This window comes from Podarcis vaucheri, assembly GCF_965113315.1.
Source record: "Podarcis vaucheri genome assembly, chromosome: 1".
Lineage (NCBI taxonomy): Eukaryota > Metazoa > Chordata > Lepidosauria > Squamata > Lacertidae > Podarcis > Podarcis vaucheri.
In genome coordinates, this window is record NC_138759.1 from 31,946,506 (window position 1) to 31,963,661 (window position 17,156).

Consider the following 17,156-nt stretch of genomic DNA (forward strand, 5'->3'; position numbering starts at 1 on the left):
TGCACACCAGCTTAATACCCTAGCCTTGCTCCACCTCCTTCGCCTCTCCCTGCGTCTCTGGGTCCTTCTGCCCCCCTGGGCCTCCTCCCTTCTACTCTCCTCTGACGCTGACCCCCCTGATCCTTCTGCCTCCTTGCGGCGGGCTTTGGGACCTGGCTCACTCTCCGGGCTGCTTACTGCTCCAGCTTCCGCTGCATTTGAACTTGGCGCGCGCGCCCAACTCTCTACTTTCCTCTTAACCGTTGCCTCGCTCTCTGCTTCCTCCCTTCTCTGCGTCTCTGCTCCTGAACCCCTGACATCCATCCCCCCCTCGAAGCCCCCCTTCCCCCCTCCCCGCTTTCAGGTGTGGGTGCTGGGTGCTCCATCATCACGGGAGGGAATGCCGGATACAGTTCGCTCCCCGTGGTTGGCCGCCAACTGAAGACCTCCGAGTCTTCCTCCTCGCGGTCGCCGACGTTGACCTGTTCCGCTTCCATCTCTGTACCGCCGTGCTCGAACCCAAGGTCCTCCCCGAACACGTCCATGTCAGTCTCTGCGTCGGTCGCTCGACCTGGCATCTCCAGCCACTTCCGGCGCCATTGCTCCTCCGGTCGATCGTCCCACCAATACGAGGTGTCTGACGCCGAACCCGCCGGCGATCCTTCTGGGGAACGGGTGCTCAGTGCGGGTTCCCCGTCCGAGTCGAATCCATGGAACGTGCTGGAAGAAAGTGTGGGCGTGAACAGCCAGTCGTCGAAGAAGCTCGCTGGCATGGGTCTGTGTGGGAAAAGGGCATGAAACTCGTCCTTGAGCAGGGGTTCCTCCAAAGCGTAGTCTGGCACCCAGCTATTGGCGCTGGCCCGGGTGCCCTCTCTGGCTAGGAGGTATTCGACTCCCTCTTCCCCCCATCTGGAGTCCAAAATCTCCGTGACCTCGTTGATGGGGTCTTGCTGCGTCACCCCTCGCGTCTCCGTCCGCTCCCGGAACGGACTCGGTGCCGTCCCTGGCTCCTGGAATCTGTGAGGTGCCTTGTAGGGAGTGAGCACCGACCTGTGGAACACCGGATGCATTCTGGAACCCTCCGGCAGCACCAGTCGGAAGGCTACCGGGTTGATCTGTGCTTCGACTTGGTACGGACCAATTTGCTTGTGCCCCAACTTCTTCTTGGCTAGTGACCTGGTCGGCACTGCGTGGGCTGCCAACCAGACCCAGTCTCCCACTTGGATCTCTTCGCCAACCCGCCTGTGCTTGTCAGCTTGCACCTTGTAGGCGTGCTTAGCTAGCTCCAGCTGCCGTCTGAGTTGATCGTGTACCGCCTGCAACTCTGACGCGAACGCGTCCGCCGTCTGTGGTTCTCCGTCCCCCACTCTCTCCCGTCCCGGGAAGGTTCTGGGATTCCTCCCATTGTTGGCGAAGAACGGCGTCACCCCTGTGGACACGTGCTTCGTGTTGTTGTAAGCGAACTCGGCGAGCGGCAGGTAATCCACCCAGGTCGCAGGTTGTTGATTGGCATAGCATCTCAGGTACTGCTGCATGATGGCATTGACCCTCTCTGCTTGCCCGTTGGTCTGCGGGTGTCTTGCTGATGCCAGATCGACCTTGACATTTAGAAAACTCATCAGCTTCTGCCAGAAATTCGAGACGAACTGGCGCCCGCGGTCGGACAGGATAGACCGCGGCAGACCATGCACTTTGAACACGTGATCTATGAACAGTTTGGCGGTTTGTTCCGCCGTGGCCACCTTCGCACACGGAATGAAATGTGCCATCTTGGTGAACAAGTCCACCACCACTAGTACAGCTGTCTTGCCTCTCGAGCTGGGTAGATCCGTAACAAAGTCCAGGGCCACCCTCTCCCACGGTTCAAACGGCGTTTGCAGCGGTTCCAGCAGTCCCGCCGGTGGTTTGTGCACCGGTTTGGCCCTCTGGCAGGTGTCGCACCTCGCAACGTAGTCCGCGACTTCCCCTCTCAGTCTGGGCCACCAAAAGTCCCTTGCGACTAATTCCACCGTTTTTTCCGTGCCAAAGTGCCCGGCCGTGGGTGCGTCGTGCAGCTGCTGCAGTACCCTGGCGCGAAGTTCGTCTCCCGGCACGTAGATGGCCCCTTTACGTAAGAGCAAGCCGTCTCGTATTTGGAACTCGTCGCCCTTCGCCGTGCCCTTGTGCACCTCTGCCATCTTCGCCTGCGCGAAGGAGTCGTCCTGCAACGCCCGCCGCACCGCATCCAGGTCTACTGTGGCTGAAGCGCACGCCCACGCTGTTGGCGCGAAGATGTGCATGGCTGCCGCTGGCGTCGCCTCTTCGAGGTATTGCGGTTTGCGGGACAGTGCATCCGCCATGACGTTGGTGTCGCCTGGGACGTACTCTATTCGGAAATTGAAGTCAGCAAAGAACTCCGCCCAACGTATCTGCCTCTGGTTCAGGAACTGAGCCGTGCGCCAGTGCTCCAGATTCTTGTGATCCGTGCAGACCTGCACCGTGTTTAACCCATGCTTCAAACCTGGCGTGGAGATCTCTGTAGGCGGCTGCCGCATCCTCCTCCCTCTTCTTGGATGCCAGTACCTCCGCGTTCAATTGGGTAACTGCCTGTTGCAGCGCTGCAACTGTCTCTGCTTCCGTCATCTCTGCTAACCGTCGTGAGCTTGCTCCCAAACACCGATCCCCTCCTCCAGCTGCCTCTCTCTCCGCTGCGAGATATCAGGTGTCCGAAGCTTTTGAGAGACGGGTCTTACTGTCAGAGCTGCCACCCAGTCCCAGCTCACATAGGACCAAGTCCGCCAGCGTTCACTTTATAAGAGTCTTTATTAAGTTACAGGTTTCATTTCCGAACTGCAGCGTGCAGCTCTACACCTTCTGCCCTAGGTCGGCGAAGACCCGTCTGAGTCCCCGCCTCTTGCACACCAGCTTAATACCCTAGCCTTGCTCCACCTCCTTCGCCTCTCCCTGCGTCTCTGGGTCCTTCTGCCCCCCTGGGCCTCCTCCCTTCTACTCTCCTCTGACGCTGACCCCCCTGATCCTTCTGCCTCCTTGCGGCGGGCTTTGGGACCTGGCTCACTCTCCGGGCTGCTTACTGCTCCAGCTTCCGCTGCATTTGAACTTGGCGCGCGCGCCCAACTCTCTACTTTCCTCTTAACCGTTGCCTCGCTCTCTGCTTCCTCCCTTCTCTGCGTCTCTGCTCCTGAACCCCTGACAGTAAGCAATCAAAAGGCCTTACTCATTAAGTTCATTGATCTTATTCCCATTGGTTTACAACTGGATCGTGCCTGTTGCCTTCAGTATCTGTGTTCTATTTGTATTTAAGACATACTGAACTCCACTCTGCAACATTTTGTTGCAGGTCCAACTTGTTCAGACATGTTACGTTGCCCAATACTAGATCATACCAATGTTGTGTTATAGACTTCCTCACTAGAATGTGGCACGAACTGCCTTTGGTGATAGGGGAATTGGCAAGATGGACCATTTATCTGACCTAGGAATGCTGTTCTTAACACTTCTCCTTGTTCATCTGTGTGTCATTTCATGCTCAGCACAACTACTTAGCTTGCTCCATCCTTTCAAAATACGCATATATGTGACATTGTAATTCTTGCCCACGTTCATTTTCAAAAGACAAAACTCAAGAGGCGATCATTATTATACAGTTTTATCCTACAGTTTAGTCTTTTGCACATTGAGTAGAGTGCACAGGGTATGGAAGAAATAGAAAACTTCCTTCTGTAATGCCAGTTCGGTGATTTTTGCCTTAATATGAGGCAAGAAAGAAGTTTCTTATAAGCCTCTCATTGAATTATGTTAGGGAGCAGGTATGTCTGATTCTATTTAATCCCTTTCATGCTCCAGTGCAAAAACAAGACAAACTACATTTCTTTTATGCTAAATTCCTTAGGGTTTTTTTTTATTTAAAAAATCTTATATATATTTATTAAAAAATGCAGCTTTGATCGGTAGCACTCATGACATTTCCACATCCAGAAACTCCTCAGAAGCCCCTCCCTCCCTGCACATGAGGCCACCACAGCTGACAGCCAACTGGGTTTGATCACAGCCACTTGGAATCGGATTTTCATAAGACAGACGAAGAGCCTAACTGCTGCTTTCTTTCTCACTCCTATCAGATGAGAAACTGGGGGGGGGGGGAGCAGGTCCTGAGGGAACAACGCTACAATCAAGGGCTATGTGGTTCTCTTGCTGTCCCTCTACAGCTGCAATTTTCAAAGAAGCATGCCTCAGGCACTTTCAAATGATGGTGTCTCAATTCTGTAATCATATTTCAAGAGCTTTTTCTTAAAGGGTCTTTTAGGTAAACCTAGTCCGTCAACTACACTTATGGACTCAACAATCACAACTGCCAATAGGACTGTATATTTAGGGTTTCGCGGAATTGTGCCAGGAAAGCATTGCATGCCAAAAGCCCGTTCTGAAGCAGGCATGCTTATCATTGCCCATCACCATTACTCCAACAGTGTGCATTGTACGACTTTGGCCTTTCCAGGGAAACACTAAGCCCCTCTGTAAAGAAAGGGACTCCGAAAGAGCAGCACCACACTAATGTCTGGTGCCTACACACTATGTCATTTCATTGCATGTATGTATTTAATAAATTTGTATCTTGGTTTTCAAGACAAGTCTTCTCAAAGTGGGTTACAGCCACTATCTATTCCCTTTGATCAACCTTAGGTCAAGGAAGGTAGCAGCTCTTTTTGTAAATATCCTCACTGCTTGCCTCTCCGGTGACATCCTTTGATCTCTAACTACTCTTTAATGCTATTACAAACCAATCCTGCTGTCTGAACTAGAGTCCTCACTGTAGTTCAGAGCAGTGTGGGCCAAAGCTTTGGTGGCAATGCAAAGTCATGCACATGCCCTAGTAGAAATGTGCGGCTGGCCAAATTCAAAGGTGCAAAAATAATTGTCACCTGACCTGATTGTTCCTTAGTCCGTCCATTTTGTTCCTTGCTCACTTCCCATCTTAATTTCACCAATCCTCAATGTTCTTCCTACACAGTTCTTTCCAATGCCCCCCAGCTCTATACCTCAGGATCTTAACTCTACCAAAAGTCTCATTGCATAGCCATACTGCCCTGCACCCCTCCAAAGCTTGGACTCTGTTATTTGCAAAGAACTCTTGTAGTTTACGACTCAAAGGCTCCTATCTGCCTTGAGATCTCAATTTTTAAGATTAGTGAAAGGAGCTATAATACTTCATTGTGTATTTTTAAGGATTGATTCAGCTTGTAGTGGCCTGTTCTGAGCTCTGCTGTAAACCAGACCCAAATCACAAACTTGCTACTTATTAGTAAGGCATTTGTCAGTAGGGCAGGCTGTAGTTACAGGAGACAGAATAGGGACTGTAGTCATGTAGTTAAGGCATAGACAAAATCTGCCCCAAGGCACTGGTATGCCAGAGAGAGGGGTCAACCTTTTGCATCCGCCTCAACACCAGTCATCATTGCCAATTTGTTCCAAAAGAGAAGGCACAACAGGGCATGAAGGCAGCTAAGGTAGCAGCTCTGCTGAAGCTAAGCAGATCTGGGTCTGTGTAATAGTACCTGGAAGGTAGTCTGCCTTTGAACCCTAAACATGCCACCTTGTGTTCCATGATGGAAGGAAATGTAATAATATATCCTAACTGCAAGCTCAATTCTTGAAGAGCTAGTCTTTATATAGGCAAAATGACACTATCCATGCATAAGATGGTGCATGCTATCAGCAGACTTAGGTAGAAATCCAGTTTTCAAAGTATAGCAAAATATTTACAGTGGGGGGGCTTGTGTGTGTGTGTGTGTCCAAAATCATTCCAATGGGGACTGAGCATCCTGAAAGACTTGGGGAGGAAAGAGTAAAACCAAGTGGGGGGGGGAATGGGTTGAGTATCTTAGAATTGTAGAATTGGAAGGGACCCTGATCCAACCCCCTGCAATTCAGGAATCCTGGGGTGGACTTGAACCACCAACCTTCTGGTAACAGCCAGATGAACTGGCCTGTTGCGCTACTGGGGCATGGCCAACTGAGTGGAACTCTGAAAACACTCTACAGCACAACATTTCGTCACAAGCCCCATGTGTAAATACATATAATAAATTAAATGTTGCAAAGAAATTTTTAGACTCATCAGGGACATTAAATCTGTCCTCCCCCCCCCCCAATACCTGACACACAGATTGATGTTATGGGGGCAGTTTTGCTTCTATCCTAACCCTGTTCCCAAGCACAGTGCTTTAATTGCTTCTGAAGAAGTGAGTGGCCACCGTTGACTTCTGCAAAAGAACAAAATGGCTGCATTGGGACAAAACACAACTCACATGAGGTACCAGGCCAGCCTGCCCATAATTATGTTCCTGGGGTCAACAGAACCCCAAACAACAAATCCCTTTTCTTTCTTTCTACTTTTCTTTTTAAAAAGGCATTCTCTTGGCTCTATTTCTCAAAAAACATATAAGAGAGTGGGACACTTGTGAAAAGGATGAAGTTGGATATTACAGGGAATCAGAGTCTGGAAAGAAGGAAGAATAACCTCTAGTGATGTCCAGAACTACCCACACAGGAACTGACCACTTACCTGCAGTTACAAAAACAAGAAGGGAAACAAAAGCAAAATACTGGGTTCAACCCCCAGAGAAGGGTCAGGGACCACCCCTTTCAAAATCCTTGTTTTTCCCCTTTATGTAGGTCTACAGAGCAGCCTGAGCTTAGAAGAAACACCTAGCTCTGGGAAGGAAACACTCAACAGATAGCACTTTTCCAATTCACCTAACAGCCTGGCATCTTCCATCTCATCCAGCTCTATTACTGTGCTGAGCTCAGCCACTTCTGCCTATTTTCCCTGTTGACATGGATAGAAAATTGAGCAATTACCCTTAAATGCCTCTCTCTCAATTCACCCAGATTGCTACATACACAATATTAAGCCCCCAATTGCCCCTGGCCAAAAGTGGTTCAACCAGGCCTGTCCTTTAGGAATTAAACAATTTTTGTTGCTTGCAAGAGTTTATTATTCCTAAGGTTGTCACTATATTAAATCCTATTAAAGCAGACTTCCCATGGTGCAGTAAGCCACAGACCTTCTCTTTGAGTCTCAGAGCAAGAGGACTTGGACAGAAACAAGGCAAAAGTAGCAGAGGTATGCTGCCTACTGACTTAGCACACATTGCTTAGGTACGTTCATACTTACACACATGCCTGAGCACACAAAGCAGCAAAGTATTGAAAGATCAGTCAGTAGAGCATGAGACTCTTAATCTCAGGGTTGTGGGTTCAAGCCCCACATAGGACAAAAGATTCCTGCTTTGCAGGGAGATGGACTAGACGACCCTCGTGGTCCCGTCCAACTCTACAATTTGATGCTTCTATGAAGGCAAACAGTCTTCATGTGCGCAGACCTCCCTAGTGAATCCCAGTATCTGGGACAGAATTTGTATTTCTGAGAATCTTTGATTTTTAAGCAAGTTACTTTCTAGTTTCCATGACTATGGAAGCACATTAGAAAATACATTAGTAAATTCTGCAGAAGTGAAAATAACAGGTTAAGAATATGGCGTGTAAGTCAGTTTAATTTGTATGAACAATCTTATATTGTTCCAAGCTCTGAATCTTGGTATTCTTGGCCCCGTATTTTATTATTAAAAATAAGTGCTGAAAAAAATATTTATGTGCCACTAGAAGTATGCTATGCTCTCTGAACACAGAAAATATCCAGACCCCAACCAAAGAGTTACATTCTTAGTGAAGAAGACAGGAAAGAATTATGCCACCCATGAAGTATACCTGCCTGTGTGGACCACTGGCTCCACTGCACGTATTGGCAGTTTCACTTCATTGGTTGTGTGAGCTGGTTCTTGCACCTCGCAAGTAACAAGTGTCACCCCATTGTTTTGTTTGAGAATAAGCACATATTGATCAGTTCCTCATCCCATATGTGAAATTCCCTTCTCTTTGTAGGCAAGATTGGGTGATTTTATTCTTATGTTTGTGAACGTTAGCCCTGCAGGTCACTTCTCACGTGGACTGAGATTTAGTCATTTCAAGTTAGCCGTAGCACCTCCTGGCAGAAAACATGTCCTTGCCTGCCAGGTTTCCTGCTGTCCTTGTAAATGTTTCCCTACACAAGCACCTTGAGCATTTCTCCACTTGTTTCTCTTGGCTGATAAAACTGTTCCTAGGTGCTGGAAGCCCACAGCAAACCAGGCATAGCAGAAGCCCAGTCAGGAAACTGTGGAAAACCACAGTTGCTATTAGAAGAAAAACAGCAGCAGGAACGTTGCAGGACTGCACCTGTGCATCCTTTGCAGGCCGGCCGGCCAGCCGCCAAATGGGCCAGACTCTTTATTTCCAGAAGTATTTTAGTGAGACTTCTCAGTATTGTTCTTGAGGTGTGTGAAAAGCTTGCCTTGAGGAGGCAAACGAGGGTGTTCAACAGGCATAGGAACAGTAAGCCTTTTTTGAGGTTTTTGAAGACTTTGGTGATTGTTTAAGCTTTCCCAAAACTTTTTCGACACCGTGCTTCGCAAGACGAAAAATTCGCTAGACGAAAAAACTCGCGGAACGAATTAATTTCGTCTTGCGAGGCACCACTGTATCTTAAATTCACTTGATACCTCTGCTGGGGGAGATTCTATTCATCTTAATCTTAACTGAAAAGGCTTCCGGAACACAGAGGTAGACACCTTAGAGCTTCTCCAAACAATCTATTTCTTGAGTATTCATCCTGGTTTTGTTGCAAGGTGTTTATACACCTTCCTTTTCACCATCTGCTCATTCCACACTTTTCAATAGCCTTTAATTTCTCTAACCACAAAACGTCCCTATATTTTTTGAACATGGATTTGTTACACAAGAAGCAGGCTTGTTTTCTCCAGCTCCGGAGGGTAGGGTATGAACCAATGGATTCAAGCTACAAGAAAGGAAATTCTGGCTCAACATCAGGAAGAGCTTTCTGACGCTAAGAAAATGCTTGAGTTAAGATTCCTGCATTGCAGGGGTTTGGACTAGATGACCCTCAGGGTCCCTTCCAATTCAATGATTCTATGATTCTAAGGGTAATGAGGCCCTTTAATCCACTTCATTTGTGCAAAGCTAAATTTTCTGCTGATCTCCTAAAATCCTATTTTAAAAATTCAGTTAGGAATGCAGGCTCTTACCTTCTTCTTTATCCTCTGCCTCTAAACTCTGCTGTCTCAGGCGATGGCTAGAAGAAACCAGAGACAGAAGACAATCTTAGAGGCATAACTATAAAATGATGTCTCCTGAAGTCCTAGTTCACTCTACTGTCTGCTTCCTCTGAAGAAAAACAGAATAGGGCAAGGTGATATGAGGGGCTGGAAGAGAAGGGGAAAATCGTGAAATTTCCCTCCGCTAAGTTCCACTTGCAAAAGTGTTAACTAGAGAAAAAAAGGGTTTTCTGAAAGTGGAGGGGCAGAATTGGATGGAGCCCCCTATGAATGATGAGGGAGGCAATCTTGGTATCTGTTCCAAATACACCATCACTGAACTGACAGTGGCAGTCGAGACAATGTGATGTCCAAACTCAGAACATTGGGAATGACAGGTTTTTGGGGGGTTTTGCAAATCACGCCTTCATAATCTAAAGATTCGGGAAGTCTTGTTAAGTCTGGCTAAGCTATTCCTTCTGAGCACTTAAAGAAGAATATGTTCCAATCTTCACTGAGCAAAGCTGACTAAACGTTGGTCATGTTTGCATTAGCAAAAAACTAGGAAGGTCTACTGCCACAGACAGAAAATAAAATACAAAGATGTCACATTTGGCAGATTCTGTTGATATGTATGCAGAAATGTGGTTGATGGTGAAGCAAGAAACTTACTCTTCCGCTTCTTGTTCTGTCGGTCTCTTTTTTGACCTGAAAGACAAGAAAAGGCTATTGCTGAAACGAGTATAAGAATATTTGCAAGGAAGCAGCAGTAGAGAAGTGGACTTTCAGCAACTCTTTTGAAATCTCTCCTAAGGAAAAGTTTATTTCAATGTAATCCTGGTAAAAGATGATGTTATTTATTTATTTATTTATTTATTTATTTATTTATTTCTACCCCGCCACTCTGGGTGGCTTTCAACAGAACATTAAAAACAGAATAAAACTTCAAACATTAAAAACTTCCCTAAACAGGGCTGCCTTCAGATGTTTTCTAGAAGTCGGATAGTTGGTATTTTAGTTGGTGAGGGCATCTAGCTATAACTCAGGATGCTCATAAAACCTAAACGGAAGCCTGTCAACTAAAGTAGTGCCCTCCGTGCAGCAAGTTTTAAAAAGCAAGGGGGAAAGTGTGGAACTTCCTCCACTTCTAAGGCCCAACAAGGCCTTTCATGTGATGGTGATGAAGCAGCAGCAACAGCAGTGGTGGCTACCAAATTGGATGACTTTAAAAGAGGATTAAACAAACTCATGGAGCATAAGGTGATCAGTAACTACTAGCCGTGATGACAGTCTTCTATCTCCACTGTCAGCAGCAGCATAGTTGTGAATAGCAGTTTCTGGAAACTACCAGAGGGGAGAGTGCTCTTGTATTCAAATCCTGCTTGTGGGCTTCCCATAGGTATTTGGCTGGCCACTGTGAAAACACAACGCTGGACTAGACGGGCCTCAGTGTGATTCAGCAGAACTCTTCTTAAGTTCTTAAGAAACAGCAGATGCACAAATGACTCATGCAGCCTTCTTTCACACTTGTGTCAGACGCAAACTTGCACATTTCCCCAGCAGGGAAAATGCATGCATTTCACTGCATGGAGGAGATACACAGGTTTATGTGTTGCACTTTGCACTAAAGGGATGTAGAGAGGTTGTACAAGTCACTCCTTGCATCTAGACATTGCTGTTCTCCTGTAAGCTGAAAGTTGCTCTTTTTAAAAAAGCAATGTCCTTTGTATGGGTGGGGGGAGTGCTAAGTAATGGAAGGCAGTCATTGAGCATGCTCTGAGATACAGTATTCTAAAATTTATATATTGAAAACATAAATAGATGGAGTGAGTGGGTTAAAACTCAAATCAAATGATGGGCTGCTGAACAAAAAGGAATTAACAATTGTACAAGGAGTGTCACAACAAAATTGTGGCAAAACAGTTTTCATTTGGGTTCTCTGTTGCCCGTAAAACTGCCCCTGAACACTATCCCAAAGCAACAGCAATTTAAAAGCATAGAATCTGCAATTCTTATAGGAAGATTATGCCAGACTAGTGACAGGTACAAACACTTGAGAGAGGAGGCTCTCCCGGCTGTCCCTAGTTCATAAACAAAGAATTTGCTATTTAACCTAGCTGCCTTACATGGCCCTGGAAAAGGCTGGACCAGACGCCTTGTGGTTCAGGCAAAATCTGGCTGAATTACCCAGAGTTCATCATCATAATAATGTGAAGTTGGAAGGAGAAGGCAGGGCGACAAGGGGGCGGGGGAGATGGCAGGCTGCTCTTTCGCTCGTTCTCCACCCCAGCAAGCCCAGAACTAATTCAGATCCGATTAGGGATGCTTGTTCAATATTCAAAATGTAAAACATGGAGGTTGCTGAACCAGCACTTTGAAAAGTTAATTAAATGCCAGGTTTCTTTTTAGCAGATACTCCATCACTTACTGATTGCTTTGACTATTTCACAGGATGAAGTTTTTTAACTCTGTGTACTGGGAAATACTCTTTTCTCATTTCCTAGAGTGGGGGCACAGCATGACCAAGAACAAAACAGGGCTTTCCTTTACATGTTCTGCCCGCAAGGAAGGACTGCCACCAAAAAATCAAGAGGCAGTACTTTAAAGGGCTTGGAAATATCTGTCTCCTTCGCTTTTATAGAATCAGGCACTGTCTCTAAGTGGCAAATGTTATCAAACGTGGCCTCTATTTCTTGTTAATGTGAGATAGTGTGGCCCAGGACTCATTTTCTTACACTGCAGAGCTTCTAACTAGGGTGGCCATGTGTTCTGCTTTATGGAAAACAGTTCTTGGTTTGGAGGGCTGTCAAAGGGCAGTCATCTGTTCAAAGGCATCCTCTGATGGGCTTTCTAGTCCAAGTCTAGTTTAAAGATGAAGGACCATAAGAAGGAAGATCATGAGGGGCCTTCAAGTTGTCCCTCAACAACTAGAACCTAGAGAGAAGAGTAAGCAGGCACAGGGTCCACCTGGCCACAGTCTTTTCTAGTACGGTGAGATGATTTTACTTCAGTTTAAATTATAGTGATTATTTCTAAATTTCCATCTATAGGTCTAAATTAGCATGTATTAGAATGTTATGATGTTCTGAACTTTGCAATCTGGCCTGAGATTGCTTATGATGAAGGGCAGAACACAAACCCTGTCAATAAATAAAGGAAAAATAAAAACAAACAGTTTACAGTGTCACGTGTTAGTCACTGTGTGAACACACAAGAGAACCAGCCGGCAGAATGCTGATGGTAGAATGTCAGGTTTGAACACAGGGAACCCCAGTTCAAAGGTCTTTTCAGAAATAAAGCCCAGCTTTTGAAAAGGATCTCTCAGCCTAACCTATCTCACGAGGTAAACAATCGGGCAGGGGGATGACCTAACCTGAGGCTTTGGGATAGGGGAGGGAAGCAACACGGGTGAATACAACACCTGGTTCTGTCAAGCCTGTCAGAGGATATACTTTTCAAATAGGAACAGCTTCTCTAAAGACATTCATGTACACCACTGATGCTTCCCCCCTTCTCTTTCCCCCTAAGCTACACACCAGATTTTGGGCGAGGAGGCAATTCTCCTCCATAAGTGCCAGTGTCTCAGAGGTTAAGTGCTGAAGGGTGAAAGGCAGCACTAATGTAGACATCATCTCTGCTAAAATGTTTCTCTCCTATTTAATGGAATACTGTGGAGATTTAATGGAGATAAAATAGCCAGGTTCCAAGAAGAGCAAGGATGTTATATTCATGCACGATGACAATGTTCAGTGGTTAATTAGACACCGTTAACCTGTTTTAACAGGGGACATAAGTGGGACAAATGTGGGCAAATGCCCTTGATGTTTTGTAATATCCGTAGCTCAACGCCGGCCCTAGTTATTCTTCCTTGCTGTGGTACAGTATAGTACATACAGCTGAGCACCAGGAGGTCAGCCTATTGTACAGGCATGCAACATAAAATGAATAAATTGCATATGAGTGGTGAAGCTGGTAAAGAACAGGGAAATAACATAAGCTGCTCTGATAATATATTGGATATGGGAATGTGAAGTCGAAGAGTGATTGGAGACCATCAATGAGACAGGTTTTCCAGAAAATTTCGAATTACACATTTGTAAGTTGCATAAGTAGTTTGCATCAAAAACTTTTCAGTTTGCATCAGGAAATTTTCTGATGCCCCGATGAGTGATCTAATTTTAGAATGTTTTACTTGTATTTGGTAAACAAAAGGTAAAAACTCTGAAACAGTTAATATTGCAATCCATTCTTTGTTACAAATGAATTTATGAAATGGTTTTTTTCCCATGGAAAAATAAAATGCAGGGAAATTTCCCATGCCACATCACAGGGCAATATATGAAACAGAATGATTAGGCAGAGAAATCTGAACACACTGAAGGATATCACCTTCATCTTCCTGCAAGTATTATGTTCAGAATATACACTTCTGAGAAAATACCTGCCGACACTAACAGTTCTCTCTAAAAAAAGAAGGTAAACAATATCATGCTGGAACCTTGTTTTCTTTGCAGAAGTAAGTTCATCTTGTCACCCTTGACTGGATGTGGTCAAAAAACAAAGTCTGGGTAAAACAAGAAACAATCAGGCAGCATATTTGCTTCAGAGAGAGGCAAAACAAGGTGAATGACCCATGAGATTATAACTCAGGTGAGCAACACATGAATCGCTCTGAGGTTTGGTAAAAGCAAAAGGTGCATTAGGAAAATGGAATGAGTTGAGTGTTTGCACAGCAGTCAGTTCTGCCTTCCTCTTTCCTACCAGACCTGTATTCTTTAGACTGGGAGGCCATACTATTGTCTGACTCTGTCACAGCCCCCAGTTCACTTTGGTTAACCCTTAATGCTCAATTTATCCATAGAGGAGCACAATAAGTATTGATGGGGCCGAACTTAGTAGAACAGAGACTGCCAAGGCTGCAACTGCATTGGAGTCTGTGCATATTTCTTTGCAAAGTTTGCCCCCTTCTGACTAAACTTACAACAGCATTTCCATTTAATTCCCTGACCAGGACTTCTCTGCTTTAAATTCCTCACAGCTTTGCTCTCCCCACGTGAAAAAAGAAGACTGTGGCTATACATATGGTGTAACATGCAATTCGCCCCCCCCCCAGGCAGAAAAGGACAAAGGGATCTCATGTTTTCTGGACTTTCATTCAGTCATCCCTGCCCAGTGTTCAACTGCCCATTCAGTTAAAAGACTCCCCTCAATAATTATATCTGTCTGCCTTCTGCTCAACTTCGTGAGCAGCTGAGCCATTATGCCTCTGCATTCAAGAAATGATCTCGATCTCCAAAAAAATTACTTTCAGCAATAATTCTGGAAACCACAGTTGACTGTCCTGAACCGTGCGACAAGTAGTGTTGTACTCAAAGAGTCATGTTACTTTGAAAACTCCAAAAACAGAAGGCCAATGTAGACACACAGGAGCTACAGTGCCTAGTTTTTTCACTTCTGGAGAGTGACATACACTGGCAGAGCGACCCAGTAGTGCTAGTTGTGAGGGATGGGGATCGACAGAGCTCTGCAGGGAGCCAAGGACTGCAATATCAAAGATGCTGTAGGTCCAGATGCAGAAGCTCTGTCATCACAGCTGAAGGGGATGTTTCAGCATGGCAGTGAACATACTTCCTAGCCTGTCTATGCCATTTCTCTTTTATGAATGACCCGCAAAACGAAAGCCCCTTGAAGACGCCCTCTTGCTAGAAGAACAGAAGGGAAAGGAAAGTACTGATGTTCACAGACATTTTATTCTTGAAGAGCGGATTCATCAAAGGGAAAACAGAGCAATTTGTTAGGCTTGTAGCATTCAAAATCTCTCCGCTTCCAAACAAAGCTGCTGAAAACACGGGGAGCTTTCGCAGATTGCCACTGGCTCAAGGGACGGAGAAAGGACAGAATTTTACTTCTTGCGTAAACAGGAATGCAGCACTTTGCAAGGCCAAGTTTTCAGTCTTTATGATATGGTCTTGTGGACCAAATCTGCCAGAGACTCAAACTTCAGAATCAGGACAGAATTTCCATTGAGTAAGAGCAGCAACTACTACTGCTTTTACCTGGATTATAATTTTAGCTCTAAGATATATCTGCTAAAAACTACATCTGTGATCAATGTAAAGTGAATTATTCTCCTTTTTTTCTACAGACTACTCCAGTTAGGGGAGAAAAGTGATTTTAGTGCAGTGCTGAAGACCCAGCTGCAACTTGCCTAAATCACATGGAGTTGTCTATAACGTGTATGTTTTAGTAGGGTTACCATGAATTTTCGCCAGTGTTGATTTTAGAAGTAAAACAGCAGTTTGGGTGGAATAGTCTTCTCCCTATAAGATACTTCAAATGTGTGAATATTTAGAAGAAGAAAAAAATCCTACTTTACTGGATTTTACACAGACTCTGAAAACATTTATTATTTCAAAACTGCTTTTTCATATGTGGTGCTGTATTGTTTTAACTTTTGTTGTTTTAATGCTCTAATGCTGCAGTGTTTTGGTTTTATATTGTGTTATTAATATAGTGTATATTATAGTTTGGTGAGAGCTATATTTTGTCTTGAAAAGCAACACATACATTAAAAAAAAAATCATCATCATCATATTGAGGACTATTCTTTTCTATGTTTGCTTCTGCTCTCTCAACTCCACCCTGGAGATCACATAGTGGGATCACATAGTGAGCAGGAGGAAGTGGATTTGATTATGTGACTGCATCACTAACACAATTGAATGCGGGAAACGTGTTTCCTAGATTAACCACATTGGTGACCCTAGCCAATCAAGATTATATAGCAAGCAGGATCATGTCGCTATGCTACATAGCCAATCAGATTTGACTACAGGATATCAATGAGAGTGAGATCAAGTGTGAACAAGATGAAATCTTTACAAGGTAAAATAATTTCCCCGCCCTAGAATTGCCAATTGTATTTGTGAAAATCTGGGGGAAATTTCAGCTCCGTCCTTATTAGCACCAGCATAGTGTGCACTTCAGCCATATTCCACCCAGCAAAATCTCTGATCCCGGGAATGGTTATGCTAGTATATATCACTTCCAGGGTCCTTTGTCAGAGGGCAGTGACAGCAAAATTCAACGAAGTACAAAGCTGCCAACTTTCTGACGTTTGCAACTTTATTCTTTTTCACAAAGGAGATTTATGATGAAACAAAAAAAGATTCACACTATAAACAAAATGATAATTAGTGGCATAGCAGCCTCCAACATTAGAACTTTTAATGGATACAATTCAGATCCCAACTCTCTCAGTATTAAGCTACACATCAGATGCTGTGTTAAAGCTCATAAGAAATTATACTATTCACCTACGAATGTAACATCCTTGATAGATCAGACCAAAGACTTATGTAGTCAAGCATCTTGTTCTCCCAATGGCCAACCCGATGTTCTGGGAAACCCACAAACAAGCCCTATGTGCCAAAGCCCTCCCCTTCAGCACTCTCTCGCTCATGTTCAGAGGTATCCTGCCTCTTTTACTGGAAATAACAAACGGCCATTGATAGCCTTATCTCCATTAACTGATTTTAAAGCCACATAATTTGACTATCATCACTGCATCTTGTAAAGAATTAACAGCATTACAGTTTACTGCATGAAGCATTTCCATTTGTCTATTTCTGGGGTCCCAAATGTGGAGCCGTCGGGCACCATAATGTCCTTAGTCACCTGCGAAGGCCCTGTGCCCTTACCCATTGTATTTTATTTTTCTAACTGAGAGTTCTTCTGACTTTGGCATGGTGGGTCGCCTGTTTTTTTTTTTGCCTGTGTTTTCTTTGGGGGTTTTGGAGATGGTTCTGAGCATTGCCCATTTTTCTTCTCTGAAATGCCTCTTTTTTGGTGTTAATGTGTCTCCAGGCCCCAAAGGCTGGGAATACCTTGTCCACCCAGAATCTTCCACCATTCAGCATCCCTGGATCATTGAGAGGGGGAGGGAAACCTCTCCTTATCTTTTCTCTGAACCGTGCATTGTTTTATACACCTCAATTATGTCCTCTCTTCTTCACCTTTTTCCAAAGC

At 45.0% G+C, this 17,156-nt stretch overlaps 1 protein-coding gene across 2 annotated transcripts in view; it reads right to left on the reverse strand.

Annotated features, from left to right (window-relative positions):
• Positions 1-17,156, reverse strand: part of IFT43 (intraflagellar transport 43) — a 51,507-nt gene that overhangs the window by 12,105 nt on the left and 22,246 nt on the right. For both annotated transcript variants that reach the window (XM_082234186.1, XM_082234187.1), the window contains exons 4-5: positions 9,801-9,836; positions 9,120-9,166 (exon numbers count right to left, since the gene is read on the reverse strand). In XM_082234186.1, the coding sequence (XP_082090312.1) occupies positions 9,120-9,166; positions 9,801-9,836 (83 nt within the window). The remainder of the gene's footprint in view (positions 1-9,119; positions 9,167-9,800; positions 9,837-17,156) is intronic.